We start from the raw sequence: 23,185 nt of genomic DNA, 5'->3' as shown, positions 1-23,185 counted from the left end.
AAAAGGATTAAAAATGTCCACTGGACTTTTAAAGGACTCGATACCCAAAATACTACCAAGCTTATCAGTACTCTCAATTAATGTGAATGGCTTAAATTGTCCTCTAAAGAGGCACAGGTTGGCTGACTGGATACAAAAACTCAGGCCAGATATTGGCTGCATACAAGAGTGTCATCTTACCTTAAAAGGTAAATGTAGACTCAGGGTGAAGGGATGCTCATCTATAATTCAGGCAAATAAAAATAAGAAAAAAGCAGGTGTTATAATATTATTCACAGATACGATAGGCTTTAAACCAACAAAAATAAGGGAAGAAAAGAATGCTCATGTCATATTTGCTAAGGGCAACACTCAACATGATGAGACTTCAATTCTTAACATTTATGCATCCAACCAGAATGCACCTCAATTTATAAGACAGACTCTAACTGACACGAGTAACTTGATTTCCTCCAGCACCATAATACAATGAGATTTTAACACCTCTTCAGCAGTGTTGGATAGATCCTCCAATAAGAAACTAAGCAAGTAAATGTTAGACTTAAACTTAATAATTCAACAATTGGATTTAATGGACATCTACAGAATATTTCATCATAACAAAACTGAATACCCATTCTTCGCAGCAGCCCATCAATTTTGGAAAGTACTCCAAAATTGATGACATCTTAGGTCACAAGTCTCTAAACTCAGAAAACTTAAAAGAATAGAAATTATTCCTTGTATTGTCTCAGACCATCATGGAATAAAAGTTGAATTTAGTAACAACAGGAAGCTGCATACTTATACAAAATTATGGAGGCTAAATAACCTCATGCTGAATGATAGCTGGGTCACAGATGAGATTAAGAAGATTACCAAATTTTTGGAACAAAACAATAATGAAGATATGAATTAGCAGAGATTAAGAAGATTACCAAATTTTTGGAACAAAACAATAATGAAGACACAAATTAGCAGAACCACTGGGATACCACAAAAGCAGTAGTAAGAGAGAAACTTCTAGCATTGCAAGCCTTTCTCAAAAGAATGGAAAGAGAGGAAGTCAACAAGTTAATGCAACATCTCAAGCAACTGGAAAAGGAAGAACATTCTAACCCCAAACCCAGCAAAAGAAAAGAAATAACTAAAATTAGAGCATAATTTAATGAAATTGAAAACAAAAAAAATTATACAACAGATCAATCAAGCATAAAGTTGGTTTTTTGACAACATCAATAAAATAGATAAATCTTTGGCTAACCTAACCAGAAAAAAGAAAAAAGAGTAAAATTCCTAATTTCATCAGTCATAAATGATAAAGGCCAAATAATAACAGACTCCTCAGAAATAAAAGATATTCTTAATGAATATTATAAAAAAACTCTATTCTTAGAAGTATTAAAATCTGAAGGAAATAGATCGATACTTGGAAACATGCCTCCTTCCAAGATTTAGCTAGAAAGAAGTGGAAATGTTGATCAAGCCTATAACAAGTTCTGAAATAGCATCAACCATAAGAAATCTCCCACAAAAGAAAAGCCTGGGACCAGATGGCTTCACATCAGAATTCTACCAAACATTTAAAGAGGAAGTAGTTCCTATATTACTTAACCTTTTCCAAAACGTAGAAAAAGAAGGAATGCTAGCCAACACATTCTATGAAGCAAATATCACCCTGATCCCCAAACCAGGAATAGACACAACAAGAAAAGAAAATTATAGATCAATATCTCCAATGAATATTGATGCAAAAATATTCAATAATATCCTAGCAAACAGAATCCAGCAACCCATCAAACAAATTATACATCATGACGAGGTGGGTTTTATCCCAGGGTCCCAAGAATGGTCCAATATATGCAAATCTATAAATACCATACATCACATAAACAAAATAAAAAACAAAGACAATATGATTCTCTGATTGATGCATAAAAAGCTCTTGATAATACCCAGCATCCTTTCTTGATCAGAATGCTTAAAAAAATAGGTATAGAAAGAACATTTCTTAAACTGGATAGAGGCAATCCACAGCAAACCCACATCCAATATCGTATTCAACGAAGTTAAATTGAAATCATTTCCACTCAGATCAGGAACCAAGCAAGGTTGCCCATTGTCTCCACTGCTCTTTAACATTGTAATGGAAGTCTTAGCCATCACAATCAGGCAATAGAAGGCAATCAGTGGTATCCAAATAGGATCAGAGGAGATCAGACTGTCACTCTTCACAGATGATATGATTGTATATCTGGAAAACCCCAAGGACTCAACTACCAAACTCCTAGAAGTGATCAAGGAATACAGCAACATCTCAGGATACAAAATCAGTACTCACAAATCTGTAGCCTTTACATATACCAACAATAGTCAAGGTAAATAAACAATCAAGTGCTCTATTCCCTTTACAATATTGCCAAACTAGATGACATATCTGGAAGAGTACCTAATAAAGGACATGAAATATCTCTATAAAGATAACTATGAAACTCTGAAAATCAACATTATTAAAATGTCTATACTACCAAAAGCAATCTACAGATTAAATCATTCCCTATTAAAACACCTATGTCAGACTTTAAAGATCTGGAAAAATTAGTACTTTGTTTTATGTGGAAACAGAAAAAAACCTGAAATAGCCAAGATATTACTTAGAAATAAAAAGAAATCAGGAGGAATCGTGTTACCAGACTTCAGACTATACTATAAATCTTGAGTGATCAAACACCATGGTACTGGCACAAAAATAGAGGGGTAGATGTATGAAACAGAATTTAAAAACAAAAGATGAACCCAACAGTTATCGTCATTTGATCTTTGATCAACCTATCAAAACTATAAATTGGGAGAAAGATTCCCTATTTAAAAAATGGTGCTGGACGAATCAGCTGGTGACTTGTAGAAGACTGGGCCCACACCTTTCTCCTCTAACAAAAATTGACTCTCACTGGTTAAAGGACTTAAACTTAAGACATGAAACTATAAAGATTCTTGGAGAGAGTGCAGGGAAAACACTTGAAAAAATTGGCCTGGCAGAATAATTTATGAGAAGGACCCCCCATGGCTACTGAAGCAACATAAAAAATACGTTACTGGGATCTGATCACTGTAAAAAGCTACTGCACTGCCAAGAACACAGTGGGCAAAGCAAGTAGACAGCCCTCAGAATGGGAGAAGATTTTTTCAGTTTGTATTTCTGACAAAGGTCTAATAACCAGAATCCACAGAGAACACAAACTTATTAATAGGAAAAGAACAAGTTATTCCATTTCACTATTGGGAAGCAGTGTGAACAGAAGCTTCTCTGAAGAAGACAGGCACATGGTCTACAGACACATGAAAAAATGCTCATCATCTTTAATCATCAGAGAAATGCAATCCAAAAGCACTTTGAAATATCATCTAACTTCAGTAAGAGTAGCCCACATCACAAAATCCCAAAACTACAGATGTTGGCGTGGATGTGGAGAAAAGGGAACAATTCTGAACTGCTGGCAGGAATACAAGTTAGTATGTTCCTTTTGGAAAGAAGTTTGGAGAACTTACAGGGATGTAAATGTAGACCTGCCATTTGATTCTGTAATTCCTCTACTAGGTGTATATCCAAAAACCCCAAAATCACTTGGCAAACAAAGATATTTGCACCAGATTGTTCTTCGCAGCTCAATTCATAACTGCCAAGTCATGGAAAAAGCCCAAATGCCCATTGACTCATCAATGAACTAATAAATTGTGGTATATATATATATATATATATATATATATATATATATATATATATATATATATATATACCATAGAATACTATGCAGCATTACAAAAATGGAGACTTTATCACTTTTATTTTTACATAGATGGAGCTGGAAAAATATTCTTTTTTTGGGGGGGAGTGAGACTATTATCATTTTTATTTTTTTATTAAGTCATACACATAGATCATGAATACATTTATGTATATGTGGGGTACAATGTGTTGTTTTTAATACAATCTGATGTACTTACAACATATCTTTCGCCTCCTTTACTTGATTATTGTGTTAAGACATATATGTTCTACACTTGACAGATTTGACTTGTACCCTTACAATATGTTCCATAGGTGTGGTTCTTCCTTTTACCCTCCCTCTGTCAAACCTCTCCCTTCCTCTTCCTTCCCACTCCATTTCTCTCCATCATCCTGGGCTATAGTTGTGTTCTATATTTCATAAGAAAGTATGAGTAAATATAAGTTAGTTTCATAGAAGTACTGAGATTATTTTATGAACAGGATTTCTCCAAACTCATCCAGCCAACAAGGCTGCATCACACATGGAATTCCACGGAATAAAAAAATAATAATAATATTTTTTTTATTACTTTATTTTTTTATTTTTTTATATTGGTGCCCCGTGATTATACTAATATACACAGCTATGATTTAATAGAAAAATATTCTTAGTAAAGTATCTCAGGAATGGAAAAAAACATCCAATGTACTCCGTACTACTATGAAACCAATTTATAATCACTCACACTTTCATATGAAAGATGAATCACAACTATAACCCAGGATGAATCAGGGAAGGGGATGGGGATGGGAAGGGAGGGGAGTGGTTCAATAGAGGGAAGGTTAATGGTAGGGACCACACCTATGGAGCATATTGCAAGGGTACAAGTCAAATCTATCAAGTATAGAACACAAATGTCTTAACACCATGATTAAGTAAATGAGGTAAAAGCTATGTTAATTAGTAGGATGTAAGTGCTCCACTTTGGACAAATAATCAACACATTGAACCTACAAAGGCAGAAATGTATTCATGATCTATGTATATATGACTTAATAAAAAAATGAAAACACAATATTCCAAACTTATGGGATGCAGTTAAATCAGTGCTTAGAGGACAATTTATAGTCATAAATTATGTATTAAATAATTAAAAATTTCATTACAATAACTTAAAGTATTTTCCAACTGAACTTATTAGGACTATTTTGCTCTGATAACAAAATCAAATGATACATCACAAAAAAAGAAAACTATAGAACAATCTTATGAGTGTTCAGGGGTCCTCAAACTACAGCCTGCGGGCCACATAAGGCTGTGTGATTGTATTCGTTCCCATTTTGTTTTTTTTTACTTCAAAATAGGGTATGTGCAGTGTGCATAAGAATTTTTTCATAGTTTTTTTTTTTTTGTTTTTTTAACTATGCTCTGGCCCTCCAACGGTCTGAGGGACAGTGAACTGGCCCCCTGTTTAAAAGTTTGAGGACCCCTGGTGTAGACATACATATACACTCAACATTTGTTGAAGAAAAATTGTCAAGAAAATGGTAGCAAAACTCAGAGTAATTTCAGCAACATGGTAGGATAAGAACTTTTATTTTCCACACAAACACATCTATTTTCAGCAACAATTTAGGACCCAATTTCCTTTGTGAGAAGTCAAAAACAAATTGGAAGATTTATACAGGAAAATTCCAGGGTAACATGGATTCAGTCTCATTAAAACCAGTAAGAAAGATTGGAAAGGTTTAAAGACCTCTTGTCAGAGACCCTGACCTCAATGCAACAGCATATGATCAAGAATTGAACCCGTAGTTCCCAGCTTCATCCAGGAAAGGAAAGTGGTTTGTTAATATATCCGGTGCTGGTGCAGTTTAGCCAACTGAGTGACAATGGAGATAGTGACACAAGCTGGTAGATATCCTTTATCTTATTCCTCCCTAAAATAAAGGAAGAAGACAAAAATTGAACCTCTCAGCTTCCCTCTAGGAAGGGAAAGAGTTGATCTGTTCTGTCAGTGAAAGCCAGGGATCGATGACTTCACTGGTTAATTCCATCAAACACTTCAAGAAGAATTAATGTCAATTCTTATTCAACTCTAAAACTGAGAAGAAAGAAAAACTTGAATACTGATTTTATGAGTGCAAAATTACTTTGATATCAAAGCTGGAAAGGATATAACAAGTAAAAAAATCTATAGGCCCAAATCATGAATAAACATACACCTCCAAATCCCCAATAAAATGCTAGCAATCTAAATTCAACAACACCATAAAAGATTCATATACCATGACCAAGTGGGATTTATCCTTGAGATGTAAAGATTATTTGATATATGAAAACCAATTAATCAGATACATCACATTAATACAATAAAGGACTGTCTTTATTGTATTATTACATGACTGTTTTTATTACATATTACATGAGTGTCTCATGAGATGCAGAAAAAGCTTTTGACCAAATTAAGCAACATTTAATGATAAAAATGTTCAACAAACTAGGAATATAAAAAATATTCTCTGTGTAATAAAGATCATATATGATGAACCTACAGGTGACATCTTATTCAGTGGTAGAGATCTGAAAGTGTCCTGTAAAATCAGGAGCAAGGCAGGAATGCCCACTCTGACCACCTTATTCAACATAGTCTTGGAAGTGCTAACCAGAATAATTAAGAAAAAGAAAGAAACAAGGAGCAAAAAAATTGGAAAGGAAGAAGTAATATTGTCCCTGTTTGCAGATAAAATGATCTAATATATAGAAAACCCTAAAGATGCCACCAAAAAAACAGTAGAATTGAAAAACAAACTCTGTAGTTACATGATATAAAATCAAAATAGAAATGTAAGTTGTGTTTCTTTTCACTAACAATAAACTCTTTGAAAGGAAATTAGAATCACAATCCCATTTACAACATCATCAGAAAGAATAAAATACCTAGCAATAAACTTAAATAAGAAAGTGAAAGACTTATACATTGAGATCTAGAAAACATCAATAAAATAAATTAAACAAGACACAAATGGAAAGACTTTCAATGTTTATGTGTGAAAAGATTTAATATTATTAAAATGTCCATACTACCAAAGGAAACTATAGATTTAATACTATCCTTGGAAAAATCCCAATGTCATTTTTTTTTAGAAATAAACCATTCTAAAATTCATATGTAACCAAGAAAGATTCCAAATAATCTAAGAAATGTTAAGAAATTAGAACAAACTTGGAAGCATGATAATTTCTGATTTTAAATATGTTTTAAAGCTATAGTTAACAAAACAGTATGCACTGTCTAGAGACAGACATGGAGAACAATATAATGGAATAGGGACCCTAGAAATAAACCTATGCTTATATGGTTGTCTTATTCAATTTTGTGTTGCTATAACTGAATAACACAGACTGGGTAATCTATAATCTATTTTTTTTAGTTTGTTTCTTACATTTCTGGAGGCTTGGAAGTCCAAAGTCAAGGGGCACTCATTTGGTACAGGCTTTTTTTTTACTCTATCTTTCTATTGCAGGCATTTTTCTCTCTGGATGGGTCTTTCATCAGGAGGTTAAAGAATGAAACCCCAGACCATGTGAGTAAGTGACAGGACAAATTTTGTTTTATATAAAAGGACATAGAAGGGTAACAAAGTGTCCAGCAGCAGAAGGCGGGAATTCTCAAATGGGAAGACCTGAAGGGGTCTTTAGGGGTTCAAATACTGCTTGCCAGCAGAGGCACTCCTGGAAAGTTTTGTTACAGTTGGTGAGGAGCTGGCAGCCAAAAAACATCCCATCCAAATTGATTAGAGAATGAATGTATTAGCAAATGAACGAGGTCCTCTTAGTTCCTCTTCTAGGCAAAGCAGCAGGGTGTACACTTTCCACTCCAGGAGGGGCCACCCTGATGAAATCCTGCTTGCATGCAGAAACTGCCAAAAGGTTTATTTACTTAGGCCTAGAAAATGGGGGTCTCTGTCTAGCCCTGAAGTGGGAACCCTGTATCAATCATATGGAAGAAGGTGGAAGAACAAGAGAGTACAAGAGAGCAAGAGGAGGCCAAATTTAATTTTATAACAATCCCATTCTTACAATGACTAAACAATTCCAATGATAAGGACATTAACCCATTCATTAAGCAGAGCCCTCATTGCCTTATCACTTTTCATTAGGCTTCACCTCCTAACACCATTGCATTAGCAGTTAAATTTCTCACACATGAACTTTGGGCGGATACATTCAAATCATAGTAATTGTCAACTGATATTTGATGAAGATGCCAAGAATACACAATAGGAAACGAATAGTCTTTTCAATAAATGGTGTTGAGAAAACAGAATATCTTAATACAAAAGAATAAAAGTGGCTCATTATAGGGCGACGCATGTGGCTCAAAGGAGTAGGGCCCTATATGCCGGAGGTGGTGGGTTCAAGCCCAGCCCCGGCCAGAAACTGCCAAAAAAAAAAAAAAGGTGGCTCATTATATTCCTTACACAAAAATCAACTGAAAATAGTTTAAAGAATTAAACATAAGATCTCAAACTGTGAAACATTCAGAAGAAAACATAAGAGAAAAGCTTCATGATATTGATATTTACAATGATTTCGTGAATATAACACCAAAGTAACAGACAACAGAAATAAAAATAAACAAGCGGGACTACATCAAACTAAACTGGTTTCTGCCAAGCAAAGAAAACAATCAACAGAGTGAAAAGGCAAACTACAGAATAAGAGAAAATATTTGCAAACCATATATCTGGTAAGGGGTTAATCTATAAAAACTAATATTTAAGAAATGCCTAGAACTCAATTGTAAAAGAACATATAACATAATGAAAAATGGGCTAAGACATTGAATATATGTTTCTCCAAAGAAGACATACAATTGGCCAAGAGATATATGAAAAGGTATTCAACATCACTAATCATCTGTGAAATGCAAGTCAAAACCACAATGAAATATCACCTCACAAATGTCAGGATGGCTATTATCAAAAAATAAAAGATAGCAATATTGGAAAGGATATAAAGGAAAGGAACCTCTTACACACAGTTGGTGGAAATGCGAAATGGTATGGCTGCTATGGAAAATACTATGGAAGCTTCTCACAAGATTGAAAATAGAACTACTGTATGATCCAGCAATTCTACTTGTGACATTTTTCCAAAAGAACTGAAATCAGGATCTCTTGGAGATGTTAACACTCCTGTGTTCATTGCAGAACTATTCATAATAGCCTTAATGTGAGAACAACCTTAATGTCCATCAAAGGATGAATGGATAAAGAAAATAATATCTATATCTACAATGGGATACTATACAGACTTTAAAAAGAATAAAATTCTACAATATGTGACAATGTGGATGAATTCTGAGGACATCACACTAAGTGAAATAAGTCAGTTATGTAAATACTTCATGATTATATGAGCTATTGATAACAGTCAGATTAATAGAATCACAAAGTGATATGGTTGTTACCAAAAGCTAAGGTGGAGATGAGGAATGGGCATAAAATCTCAGTCAAGCAGGATGAATAAGTTATAGAGATGTGTTTGCATAAAATTGTACCTAGTGTCAACAATAATGTATTATACACTTAACATTTTGTTAAGAGGGTAGAACTCAAGTGTTCTCACTATAAATTAAAAAACTTTTTTTCAGAAAATGTGATATATATATAATACAACAGAATATTATTCAACCTTAAAAATGAAATTCTGATACATGCTACAACATGAATGAACCTTGAAGATATCATGATAAGTGACATAAGCCAGACATAAAAACATATTTTATGGTTCCACTTATATGAGTTATCTAGACTAGTCAATTCATTCATATAGAAAGCAGAATAGTGGTTATCAGGGGCTGGGGTTGTGAAAGGAATGAACAGTTATTTTTTAGTGGGCACAGAGTTTCAGTTTAGGGAGATAAAAAAGTTGTGGAGATGTATATGATGAAGTTGGACAACACTGTGAATGTACATAATGTTACTGAACTCAAAAATGATTAAAATGGTAAATTTTGTGTTATTATATTTTACCACAATAATTTTTATGTGAAAATGCTATAAAACTGAATTCAATAATATGTAAAGAAGATTAAACAACGTTACCAAATAGAACTTGTCCAAGGAATGCAATGTTATTTTCATATCTGACAATTACTTTTTGTAATGTACCAGATTGATAGAATGAAGGGGAAAAAATCCAAGAAGATTCTCTTAAAAGATTCATAAAAAGCATTTAGAAAATACAATCTTCTTTCATAATAAAAACACTCAATAATTTAGGAATACATGAGAATTTCCTCAATCTGTAAAAGGAATCTACAAGATACCCACAGCTAGTATCATACTTGATGGTGAAAGAATAAATGCTTTTCCTGCTGACATCAGGAATAAGACATGGATATTCATTTTCACCATTTCAATTTAACACTGTATTTGAAGGTTCTATCCAGGGTGAATAGGCAAGAAAATTAAATGAAAGGCATCCATATTCGAAGGAAAGAACTAAAACAACTTTTATCCACAAATAATGAGATCTTTTTTCTTCAGCTTCACTGATATGTCTAGTATATGATAAATTAACTATAGTCACCATTCTGTACATTGTCTCCAAAACTTACTCATCTTATAAGTGATAGGTAAAAACTGAAAAGGAGCAGATCAGAACACTCAAGACCAAAGTATAGCAAGGCAGCATGATTTATTTTGACCCTTGGGTGCAAAGTGGCTAATAAGATCTAAAGGATGTTAGCCACGGTCTAGGAAGGGAGACAGGTCTTACATAGTTGGCCAAAGGGGAGCTGGTTTCTATCAAAGACCACCAAACTGTTGTTCTTATCAAGACTTCAAAGTCGTTATCTCATTATCAGGACTCTCCTGGCAGATTCTTCTTATCAGCATGTCAGCAAATTTCTCTCAGGTGGGTCTATATTGAGCTAATTGGGCTAATATGTAATTGGATCAGTGCAAGGATGACCCTGAAGCATGTCTCTCCCATCTGAGTTATGTCCACTTGTAACAGAGTCACACAGAATGGCTTTTCAAGATAGAGTTACTTTGGCCAACATAACAATAAATATAAGTTTGTACCCTTTGGTCAACATTTCCCATTTCCTTCACTCTCTAACTTCTGGTAACCACTCCTTTCTTTTTATGAATTTTATTTTATTTTATTAATTCCATATATAAATGACATATGCAGTATTCGTCTTTTGGTATCTGGATTATTTCACTTAGTATGTTTTCCAGGTTCATCCATATTGTTGCAAATGGCGAAATTTTCTTTTTTCAGAAAACTGAATGCAGTTTACAGAAGCTACTTCTTCCAGATAGTGATTTTATTCTCCTTGGATATATACCCAGAAGTGGGATTGCTAGATCATATGATAGCTGTTTTTTTCATTTTTTGAGGAAACTCCATATTGTTTCCCATAGTTATTGTACAAGTTTTCATTCTCACCAATGTGTAAGGGTTCCCTTTTATCTGTAGCCTCAACATCCATTGTCTTCTACCCTTTTTGATTATAGTCATCCTAATTGGTGTGAGGTGATAGTTCATTGTAATGTTGACTTTTTGTAATTTCCATGATGCTGAAAATTAGTGATATTGAGCACTTTTTCCTGTTGTTTTAGGCATTTATATGTCTTCTTTGGAAAAATGTCTATCTAGGTCTTTTGCTGATTTTTTGATGAGGTTATTATTTTTTTTATTTATTTTTTACTATTAAATTATGTGAGTTTCTTCTACATACATATTTTAGATATTAACCTCTTACTGGATATATGAATTTCAAATATTTTTCATTCCATAGGTTTCCTTTCCATTTTTCATTGTTTGCTTTGCAGAAATTTTTAAATTTTATCCAGTTCCACTTGTTTCTTTTTGCTTTCATTGACTGTGCTTTTGGCGTTATATGCATGAAATTATTCACAAAACCAATGTTATGAAGATCTTACCCTGGATTTCCACAGTGGCTCAGGCCTGTAATCCTAACACTTTTCAGAGGATGAGGTGGGATGATCGCTGATCTCAGGAGTTCAAAACCAGCCTGATCAAGAGTAAGATCCAATCTCTAGTAAAATATAGAAAAATTAGCTAGATTTTATGGTAGGTGCCTGTAGTCCCAGAGACTCTGAAGGCTAAGGTAAGAGGATCACTTGAACCCAAGACTGTGACTTAGGTTGAGACCATGGCACTGTAGCTTGGGCAACAGAGTGAGATTCTGTTTCAAAAAAAAAAAAAAAAAAAGATTTTATAGATTTTATACCATGTTTTCTTCCAGAAGTTGCATGGCTTTGGATCTTACATTTAAATCTTTAATCCATTTTGAGTTGTTTTTAACTATTGTATAAAATAAGAATCCAATTCTATTTTTCTCTGAATTTAAATATCTAGTTTCCCCAGCACCACTTATCAAAGAGATTATTTTTTTTTTTCTGTTGTGTATTGTTTCCAACTTCGTTGAAGATTATTTAACCATATTTGCCTGGGCTTATTTATGGGATTTCTATTTTGTTTCATAGGTCTGAGTGTCTGTCTTTTTGTCAGTCCCACACTGTTTTAATTACTATACCTTTGTAATAATATGTCTTTTTATATAGAAAATTGTAGGGACTCCACCAAGATTAGTGGTGGACATAAAGTTCATGTGCTAGTGCTGTTGCACATAGTTTGACATAGTAAATTGAACACAAACTTTATGCCTACCCTGTATATTGGAACTAAATTCAGTAATGTTGCAGAGTACAAGATCATTATTACAGAAATTTATTATATTTCTATATATAGTGATAAGAAAACAAAAAATGAAATTAGGAAAAAATTATACATATTGATTATATCATAAAGTTACTTAAGAAATTCACATAATAAAAATTGCTCTTCTGAAAATGAAAAAAAGAACATTGCTGAAAGAAAGAATATCTATTTAAAAGGAAAGGTATCCCATATTCATGAATTAGAAAACTAAGTATTTTAATGATCATATTACCCACATTCATCTGTATACTTTACACAATCCCTATCAGAGATCCAGTTGACTTCTTTATAGAAATCAACAAAATTATTTGACTTTCCTTCTCATTACTCAGCTTATTTTCCCAGTGATGATGAGAGAGATTTTGTCCTGATTGAATCAAAGCTAAGAGCACCAGATCTCTCTTTGTGCTGAACATGGATTCTTTGTGTCATACCAATAGCTGTTCACAATGGTAATGGGGGATTATTTCTGAGCTCTTTATATAGTGACTTAAACAAATAAAATAAAATATGATATACTTTCTATGAAAAAATAATATTAATAACAATCCATATCTTATAAGAACGGGTTCTAAGAACAAAGGTTTCTTTGCCTTCAGTCTTTGTCAAACTTCCAAACCTGCTTTTAACTAAATGGAAGGTCTGCATGATAGTACTAAATAGCATACCTTAGCTTGTTTCTTCTACCAAGGCAGGGGCTTTATTAGCTTTACAGAGCGTGTAAAAAATGTTTTAATTATGAAAGATTCTCATTTTCTCCTTTTGGAATTAATATTTCTGATGCTTGTCTTTAAGTGTTAATTCACAGCCTATGCAAAGCAAAGGAAGAAAAAATGCTTTTCCCTAGTTTGGGAAAACAATTCATGGACAAAATTATTCACCATAGATTTGTGTTTAATGGAGAAATCTTGGGAACTATTTTAATATCCATAATGGGGAAACTCTTAAAAAAATTCTAGTCCCATTCAGTGATGGTTTCAGGAGTGAATGAATAGCCATAGATATTTTAGGTGTGTTTACATTATACTGAAAAGCAAATTATGACAAAATATGTTCAGTGTGACTCTATAATTGTTTTAAATGATTATGGATGGATGTGAAATCTGACATAGAAAATATTCTAAAAGATTTTTGTATCTATATTTTAATGTGCTAGATCTTCTTTTTCAAAATGCACCTGTGAAAGGAAATAAAATTTTACAAGCTATTGTAATTTCATAAAATTTCAAACAATTGATAAATTTAAGATAATGATATGTATACTTTTCTACACTACTAACAGATATATAAGCTTTAAGGCAGAAAGACTTGATAACAGATCAAGAAAAATTTTGACATGTCAAATATTACAATACTTGTTAATATTACAGAGTGGTATTACTTATCATTATGTAATTCCACTAGTGATATTATTTATCACTCTGTAATTCCACTAGAAAGGAATGAAAACATCTAGATATTCTGAGATACTCAGGTACAAAGTCATTCATCATGGAATTAATCTTACAAGGAACCATATCATAGCCATTTTAAATATACTCCAAGGGCACTTGGTTGCAGAAATTGTAGCTGAACCCTGTGATGGAATATTGTACAACAAAAGAATTGCAGGAAAATATTTAGTGATTTAGAAAGGTGGTCTCAAGAACAGTTACAGTGAAATATCCTCAAATTATACAATGCATATTATATTATGAATATAAAGGTATGTAGATACCTAGTTATTAAAAATTTGTTTTGTCAAGTAGTATTAGGAGTGGTATTAGGATTTCAACATTATTTCTTACTTTAAAAACTTTTATAAAATATTTTCTATTATAATTGGGTACAATCTATGTAAAAATAAATATTTATAATAAATAAAACAAAAAGTTTCTGCTTCTTTGATAAAATATTGGGAAAGTGCAGAATTTACTGTAGTACCGAGTACAAAAAATTGTCCAGGTAACCATGTCTCCTCACAACACAAGTCAACCAAATGAAGATAAACTTTATTATCTTACTGTCTTCATGAATGGGCATTTAATTATGCAATCCTCACCCCCAAAAGATGAAAACAGCTCCAATTCGTTGACACATCAATTCTTATTTAACAATGATTATTCAGGAAATAAACTTGAATATCAGCAAATATTTGCACTATGATCTATCTTCTTGGCAGCTTTGGCTTGCATAAAGAAACATCAGAAAAAACCTAGATGTTCAACAATAAGGAAAAAATAAAAATGAACCGTATGCATGCACTCACACATAAACACAAAAAATATATATAGAAAGAGAAACATGGATATATGTGTACATCTACCTACCTATCTCTCCCCTAGCCACAAATTAAATATTAATAGCCAAAGAAAATGTTTTCAAAGTATCTTTAATGACATGAAACGCACTTCAAGAGTATCTGTGTGAAAAGCAGATATAAAAACAGTATGTACACTATAATTTTTATGACATATGCATGAGAAAAATACTAGACTTAAAGCCAAAAATGTTGCATATAGTTCTTGCAAATATCAGATAGGTACCCATGACAACGTTTCAGAAATGTATGGGTGATCACTAGAATTCATTACTGACAACATAAGTTTTCTTCTGTTATCTTGTTCCTGCAAAGAAGAGGAATTATATTTCTGTGAACAGGGAAAATGAAAGGAAGTGGGCATAGGGGAAAGGGGTCATAAATAGTATTTAATATCAGCAAAACAACCAAGAACAGGAAATACCATTTGCACCCCATCAGGCTGGTCAAGGCACACAACACACGCAAACACGCACACAAGTTGTAATGACTAACAGGTTGCTCAGGGAAAGTAGGCAGACTCTTTTCACTAGCTGCACGGGCTGGCACAAGTGCAAAACTGTAAAATTCTAACAAAGGGGTCTTTTAGGATCACACCAGAAAAGACTTTAAAATACGTATATGTGGATCCTGCAAGTCCACAGTTAAGACAACCATTGGGATGCTAGCAAAGATTTGGCTTGACAAGGAAGGACTCACTCATCAGAGCACACACAGTGTTGGTTTTAAACACAGGGAAAGAACCAGGCACCACCTGAATGTCCAAACAATGCAGGATAGGTTACAGAAACATTAAGGTCCATGGATAAGCTGGAGCACTCTGCAGGCACTGAAGATGACGTTTCATAAGCCTGTTGAATAACATGGAAAGAAGTTCAATGGGTTGATTTTCGTTTGGCTTTAGTTGCTGAAAAAGCAGGCTAAGAAACACCACATACATGAACCATTCTATAACAGTGTGTTAAAAGGGAAGGTGGGGTGGGGGTGAGAAAGGGAGCGCAAGAGAGGGAGAGTAGAGAGCCTGGAAAAGCAGCACACCAATAGGGTAAAAGAATTCTCTCTGGGTAGTAGGATTATGGTAATCAAGTATTCTCTTGGTTTTCCCAAATCAAATTCAAGCTCCTTTCTGATGTTTCTACCAGGAAATATGTATCACCTGTGTGGTAAACAAACAAAGAACGAAAATGCTTTTTAAGTCAAACCACAGGGAGAAGCAGCAGTTTTAACTCACAAATGGTGCAGATTATTAAGACTATTCCCAATGCCCTTGGTGAGGGGACTGGGGTGGATGGTGGGAGGGAGGTGGTGGGTGGGTAGAGGGAGAGAAGGAAAAGAAGAGGGGAAGAGGAGAGGGAGAAGAGGAGGGAAGAAGAGGGAGGAGGGAGTGGGAATAGAGAGACCTACACTCCCAATACAATACACTGCTGGTGGGTTGGTGGGGAGGGGATGGTTGTAAACCGGGCGGGAGCCAAGGTTTGGCTCTGCTGGCTGGCTAGCTCCTGGGATGTCTTCATCGAAAGGTGGCCTCCTCATCGGTGTCTTCCTCGAAATCCTTGACATCAGCACTGGTCGACTGTTTGGCCCAGGCTCCCCTTTCCGCCTCTCGTTCTTTATGCGACTTGAATCTCCCGACGAAAATTTTGCGGTAGTTGAGGAACATGCCATTCATCGCATCGATGGCCCGCTCCGCAGACTCCTGCTTCTGGAAGTGCACGAACCCGTAGCCCTTGGGCCCCTTTTCATCGCAGGCCACTTTGCAGGAGAGGATGTTGCCGAACGCCGAGAAGATGTTGTACAGCGCCTTGTTGTCAATGGTCTTGCCCAGGTTCTTGATGAAGACGTTCCCCACTCCGCTTTTGCGGAGTGAGGGGTCCCTCTGGGACCACATGATGCGCACTGGCCTGCCCTTTATGACATCAAAGTTCAGAGTCTCCAGGGCTCGCTTGGCATCCACCGGTTGCTGGTAGTTGACATACGCATAGCCTAATGATCGGCGGGTGATCTTGTCTCTACAAATGCGTATGGAGAGAATGGGCCCGGCTGGGCTGAACTTCTCATACAGCATGGCCTCGGTCACCTCGGGGTGCAGGTCGCCCACGTACAGTGAAGCCATGGGAAAGTCTGGGTTCCCCTCGCAGCCCCCGCGCGTCTCTGCATCCGCATCTGCATCAGCTGCGGCTGCGGCTGCGGCCGCTGCCGCCAGGGCCGCAGCCACCGCGGCCGCCACCTCTTCATCGGCATCTAATATCGCCTCCCCCAAGGGGGGCGCCACAGCCTCCGCTGCGGTGGTGGCTTGGGCCGCGCTGGGCTCCGCCACTGCCACCACTGCTGCCGCCTGGGCGGCCTCCACCTCCTCCCCCGCCAGGGAGGCCTCTTCCTCCCCCAGGATGGCCTCTGCGGCTGCCTCCTCTACTGAGGTCTCGGCCTCCACTTCAGCCTCCACCTCTGCTTCCACCTCCGCCACGGAGGCCTCAGCCACCGCCTCTGCCACCGTCGCCGCAGCAGCCTCAGCCGCCGCCGCCGCCGCCGCCGCCGCAGCCGCCGCCGCCACCGCCGCCGCCACTGTCGCTGCTGTCGCCACGGTCGCCGCTGCCTACAGGCCGCTGCCGCGACCTCCTTTCCCGCGAGCTGGAGGATAAAGAGGCAGGGGAGGGCAAGAGGGCCGGTGGGTGCCGGAACAGGGGACGCGGCGCCCTACGAGTTGGAGAGCCCAAATCACCAGGGATGGTGAACGCTGCCAAGAGTGCAGCGGTGCCAGTTGCCGCAGCCTGCAGCCTGCAGCTTGCAGCCTGCTGCCGTTGCCGTTGCCGCCGCCGCCGCCGCCGCCGCCGCCGCCGCCGGGGCTCGGTTGTGGGCTAGTGTGCAGGGCGCAGGCGGACCGATGGGCGGCGTGTGGTGGGGGGGTGGGCGGGGGGTGTTGGCGTCTGTGGTCCGGGCAGCTGGGAAGGCTTCTGTCTCTTTGGTTCCCCCTGTGGCTGCTACGGGGCTGCCGGGCTTTGAACGGTGGGAGGAGGTGGGAGCCCAAGGCTGGGAGTGGAGGGGTGTGAGTGCTCAGCCTCTCGTGTCGCCTGGATATTTATGAAGAGGACACCAGGGAAAGGGTTCCACTGTGGACCGAGGGAATAAGGGTTCAATTTGGAGGGGGGAGGTATTTTTATCCCCCCATATCCCCCTAACGGAATGTTTAAATGATTAAATTAAGTGCTTGGAAAGAGAGGGTAGGATGGCTTTGAGGATACACTTGCCTGATCCAAACAAAGCCAAGGAAAATCATTTTCTCACATCCAGCGTTTCTCTCTCCCCACCCCCACCCCCGACTAAAAGAGCACACGCACTCCCCAACATCACCACCACCAATGAAACAACTCCTATTCTGAGCCTCCCAAGCACCCCTACTCAGCCTGCTGATGCATTTTCTGAGAGATCTCTCCCCCTTTTCCAGCTCTTTCCCTTCCTCTGCAACACTGGCAAAAGAGAATACATGTACTCATTCATAATGCCCTACCACAGATATTTACGAAGCTGGTGCCAATTTCTAGGGATACAGGGCTCTGGGAGACAGGAGGGCATAGACTAGTTTTGAGTTTGTCCTTGGGAGCAGACAATCTGGACTTGCTCCATACTATGGGAGAACTATGGAACAGAGGTTCTGCACACCTCCAACTCCCTTCCTGCACCACAGCCTCAGTACCAGCAGCCTGGAAGTGGGTGCATCAAGAGCACTCTGTGGCCAGGACTGTCCTCAATGACAAGGTGAGAAAAACCAAACTGAGCGTTGGGAACAGGGCCTGGTCCAGAGGCAGGCACTTGTCTATTCTTGGCTCTGCCCTTGAGGTGCCGAGGTTCGTAACCTGGACCAAGAAATACACATCCGGGTTCAAAGGAAAACCAAAACAAAAATTGAAATTTCTCTCTAGAATGAGGTGCCTTGTCCCAGTTTATCAGCTAATATTAGCAAGTACTTGGCACAGAGGTTTGGGGGTGGAAATGTGGTAAGAGAGTCATGAGCGTTGATGTGTCAGAGGTGTGGGGTGGAGGGAGAAGAGGTGAGCAGTGTGCATGGTGGGAGCAGAGAGGCCACACGGGGCCAAATGCTGAGGGGATAGACAGGGGAGCAACCATTAGAGTAGAGTGTAGCAGAGGCTAGAGTTCCACTTCCTCCAGAAAGGAGGACCAGCCACTAACTCTTCCTAGTAGGAATCAAGTGAGGCAGCACCAAAGATGGAACCCCCTTGGATGAGCTTTAAAAGATAAGGAGCAGTCTACCATGTTGAGGCAGGAGTGAAGGCATTCCGAGCAGAGGGATCATTCTGTGCCCAAGGCCCTTTGAAGTGTGAGAACACACACATGGTCTCTTCTGGTCATGCCTCATGATCCAGCGAGGACAGAACTCATAGTCTCCAAGAACACATGGTAGAAGATGAGGCTGGAAGTTTTGTGGGGCCCTGAGAGGCAACGTAAGGTGGTTGGACTCTGGACTCTACATCCAAGGTCAGGGGTACTATTCAGAAAGTTCAAGGGGGGAAGTAGTATAATCAGAACTTCAGAAAGAGTACAAATTAAACACCAATACACATGTATAAGTGTGCATGCACAATGCACACACTCACAAAACCAAGACAAGGTTGATAGAACAAAAAGAAGAAAGTCAGATGTGACCAGTTCCAAAAGAGTCAGAACAACTCTTTCCTCTGTCCTTCTTTTTGTTCCATAAACAGCTGTCTCACAGTTACCATGAACCAGTGGGGTCAGATATTTAAAGTAACCAAACCACAGTGCCTTCCCTTAGAGCAGTGGTTCTCAACCTTCCTATTGCGGCGAACCTTTAATACAGTCCAAAGGGGTCGCGACCCACAGGTTGAGAACCGCTGCCTTAGAGGATGTCTTCATTCTGCTAAATGTCAGGCTGCTGCTACAGAAAACAGAAATGCCAGCAGAGTGCTATAAGTGCTATGTGATTGGACTTAGGAGGTCATGGAATTTCACCAGTCCAGCACATATTCTCCCCACCGCCACCTTCTGTGGGTAAATAAAATTCTTTTCTGTGTTGTCAGTGTTGGCTGGACCTGGGCTGTCACAAACGATAGAACAACCATGAACCCGAGGAAGTGACTGAGTCACTGTAGTGCTGAGTGCAAGACAATGAGAACTTTCCATCACTGACTAGAAAGCATCCCAAGATGGCTGAGAAGCAGACACACAGACATGTACCTCACCAGCTTGCAAAGTCCAGCAGCAAGTCCAGTCCGGCTCTTCCCCTAGGCAGGTCTAGTGCCACCAAAGGCAAGGGATGGAGACCTAGGAAAAGCCTGCCATGTAGCCTGTATCTGACCAAGGTGATCACTGTGACCACAGTTAGGAGCCATCTCTTGGAAGTCTAGGTTGCTTGCAGGCAGGGGGCTGATGAGCCGTATCTCATCGTCCAAGGGGCCTGCAAAGGCAGGGACTAGGGCGCAAGCCCTGATTACAGAGGGGTAGAGAAGATAGTGATGGTGAGAAGAGTTCTCAGCCCGTTGTTGGGAGACCAAAATGCCAAGGAAGACCAACTGGGGATCAAGTTGAGGACTAGGACTCAACAAGATCTCTTTCTCCAGCTTTGGCTTCCAGCCCAAAGAGCCAACAGAAATCAGTGAAATAGCAGGGGAAAGAGGTTCAGAGAAGTCATGCTGTGGACAAGAAATCCCCAAACCTGAAGAAACTCTCTGGGATCCTGAACCCAATGGGAACAGTATGACTAAAGTGACCAGGATGCAACTGAGGATTGCCCCCCAAGTCCTCTCTTAGGGGCTTTCATGGAGTTCCCTCCCCCATTTTTTACTTTGTGGTCAGTTTCTTCCACCCACTATTGAACATGTTCTGACTGCTACACACTGTGACAGGAGCAAAAATAGAGCCCTGTGGAGTGCCAGTGGAAGGAGGCGAAGGTCCCTCTCTTGTGGGAGGAAGTGCTATTGATCTCATTAAATCAAAGATTCAACAAGAACTTATGGATTTATGGGGAGCCATCTATATACCAAGTATTCTTCCAGCCAGAAGGTGCCTGTACTTAGGTAGCGGAGAGGCAGGCAATAGGTCAGAAAGTACAAAAACACATAAAGTTTGCTATGAATGCTCTCAGGGAAACAAACAAGATGATTTGGTGCATATAGCCATTTGTCAAGGCACAAAGGAAAGCAGGGAGAACCCCAGAGAATTAGCTAAGAAGGAGATAAGAAATTCAGGGAAGACCTTTCTGAGGACAACAATAAGCTGCCAGTCATGCAAGGAACTGGGCTAAAAGCCTGCCCAGCAGTGGGACCTGGAATTCCCTTGGCCCTGCAGCCAAAAGGAATGGTGTGGAAGGGACAGAAAGGATGCCAGAGTGACTGGAGCCCAGTGTGAGGGGATAGAGGGAAGGAGCAGAGGAAAGTGCAGTGGTGGGTGGAGCCATGATGAAGAGTTTGGTTCTCATTCAGAGAATGCTCTGTGGAGCCAGAGCGAGGATCCAAGCAGGGGTCTGCCATAGTCTGATTTACATTCAATGATTTTTTTTTTTTCCTCCTGGCTACTCTCTGTGGAAAATATTGCAAGTGTCAGGGCACAAAGGAAAGAAGGGAGACCCGTTAGGAGGCTCTTGCAATAGTCTAGTTGAGAGACTGCAGTGTCTTGGCCCAGACTGGAAGCATGAATTTGGATAAGAATGAAAGGATTCATACAGAATTTTGGAAATAAATGAAAGAGACAGCCCTTGCTGATGGGTTAAAGGCAGTCAGTAAACTTATGAAATGAATGATTACTATCAGTGTGTTTTCTCACATGACTCAGTTATGGAGGTGTTATGTTTGGTCATAGGCAATATGAAGATTGGGTGTGTTTGATTTAGAGAAGGGGGAAAGGTAATGTGCTGGGTTTCAAGTGTTCCTATTTGCACATGTAAAGTTTCTGAAGTCTATTTGTCATCTACAGAGTCGGGAAAGACAGAATTATCAACACAACAGGATACAGATAGTGTTTAAAGCCACGAGACTGAGCGGGATCACCTAGAGAGAGTATGGCCAGGAGAAGAAGATGCATAGCTAGTTACTCCCTGAGACACTCCGACATTTAGAAGTTCGGTTAAGAAGCAGAAGCCAGCGATCGAGATTCAGGAGGACTGGGCAGTGGACAGACCTTCCGTCCAAGGTCTCACATGTCCAACTCCCCCCTTCTCTCCAAGGCTTTGCATTGTCCAGCCTCAAGGTCCTCACTCAGGTGCGTCAGTGGTCCTAGCTGTGTGTGCATGGGAGTTGCTTTAGAATGGGACAGCACCAACTTTGTGTGCTAGTGTTTGGACTTCTCTTTCTGATCATTTCTCAGTGGAGCTTTGAAAAGAGAGAAGTTCAGAAACAGCTCGTCAAAGAATGGGGTAGGCATTGCTCTGCTTTTTCATGTGGCCCACCTCCTTCTTCCTATCAGGAGAGAGAAATCAGAAAGAATAGGGATGCAGTTCAGACAGCGGAGGAAAATGTAAAAAAGAATGGAAGAAGGAAGCGTTTGGGGGCACCAGCGGGGAGAGATCAACTGTACACAAAAGTGAATCAAAACAATGAAAACAGGGGTCTGCTTAAAGAAGCCTCTTCCCACGACTTGCTCACTGCCATAGGCGCAGCAAAGGGTGCTTAGAAGCATTGAAAATGAAAGCACAACTGTGTTTTGGAGTAGGGAAATTATTTCTGTCAATTCACATTGAATTTCCCCCCAATTCCTCCAAATAAAGATAATTATGGGATATAGCCCGGCGAAAAAGTCAGCCTTAGGCTGTTATTTAGAGAGAATTGGAAAATGTCTGGATATGCCCCTGGTATTTAACAACAACAATTATTAAGCTGTCTTAAACAAATATAACATATGTAGCAAATGGCCCTTCAGATCCTTATCAAGTGGGGAGTTAAGGAAGCCAGATTATGTACCTGGAGCAGGGATGGAATGGGAATCAGTTCTATAGAAATAAGAGCCCCAGGACATAAGTACAAGCATGTTTATAACCAAAAAAACTTATACTGGGAAAACTAGGATACCAAACAAGTATCCATCAGTTGAGGAATGGCTGATATGTTGCGGTGTAGCCATTCCTAGATTACTATGCAACCGTTAACAAGCATACGTTACACTTATATGGGCTGATTTAGGGGTAGCTCCAAAATGTGCTATTACTAGATGAGCAAAAAAGAAAAGGGAACAGTATATGGTGCCATCATGGCCGGGGTTGGGGATAAATGAAGTGGTGAGCTCATACTTACTTGATTATTTGCCATCTCCACCTGGATATCTCATAGGCATTTCATCCTTAAACTGGCAACTTTGTGCCTCCCACAGTAGTCTTCCCTGAGGACAATCAATAAGCATCCATCCT

General features: G+C 38.9%; 1 protein-coding gene across 1 annotated transcript; it reads right to left on the bottom strand.

Moving 5' to 3' along the window:
• Nucleotides 1-14,678: 14,678 nt before the first annotated feature.
• LOC128577658 (polyadenylate-binding protein 1-like 2) lies at nucleotides 14,679-17,407 on the bottom strand. Its single transcript, XM_053579933.1, has one exon. The coding sequence runs from the start codon at nucleotides 16,925-16,927 to the stop codon at nucleotides 16,325-16,327; it is 603 nt and encodes a 200-aa protein (XP_053435908.1). The 5' UTR covers nucleotides 16,928-17,407; the 3' UTR covers nucleotides 14,679-16,324.
• Nucleotides 17,408-23,185: the final 5,778 nt, after the last annotated feature.

The sequence above is a fragment of the Nycticebus coucang genome, chromosome X (genome assembly GCF_027406575.1).
Source record: "Nycticebus coucang isolate mNycCou1 chromosome X, mNycCou1.pri, whole genome shotgun sequence".
NCBI lineage: Eukaryota > Metazoa > Chordata > Mammalia > Primates > Lorisidae > Nycticebus > Nycticebus coucang.
The sequence above is the reverse complement of the archived record's forward strand: the minus strand, read 5'-3'. Positions and strand labels throughout refer to the sequence as shown.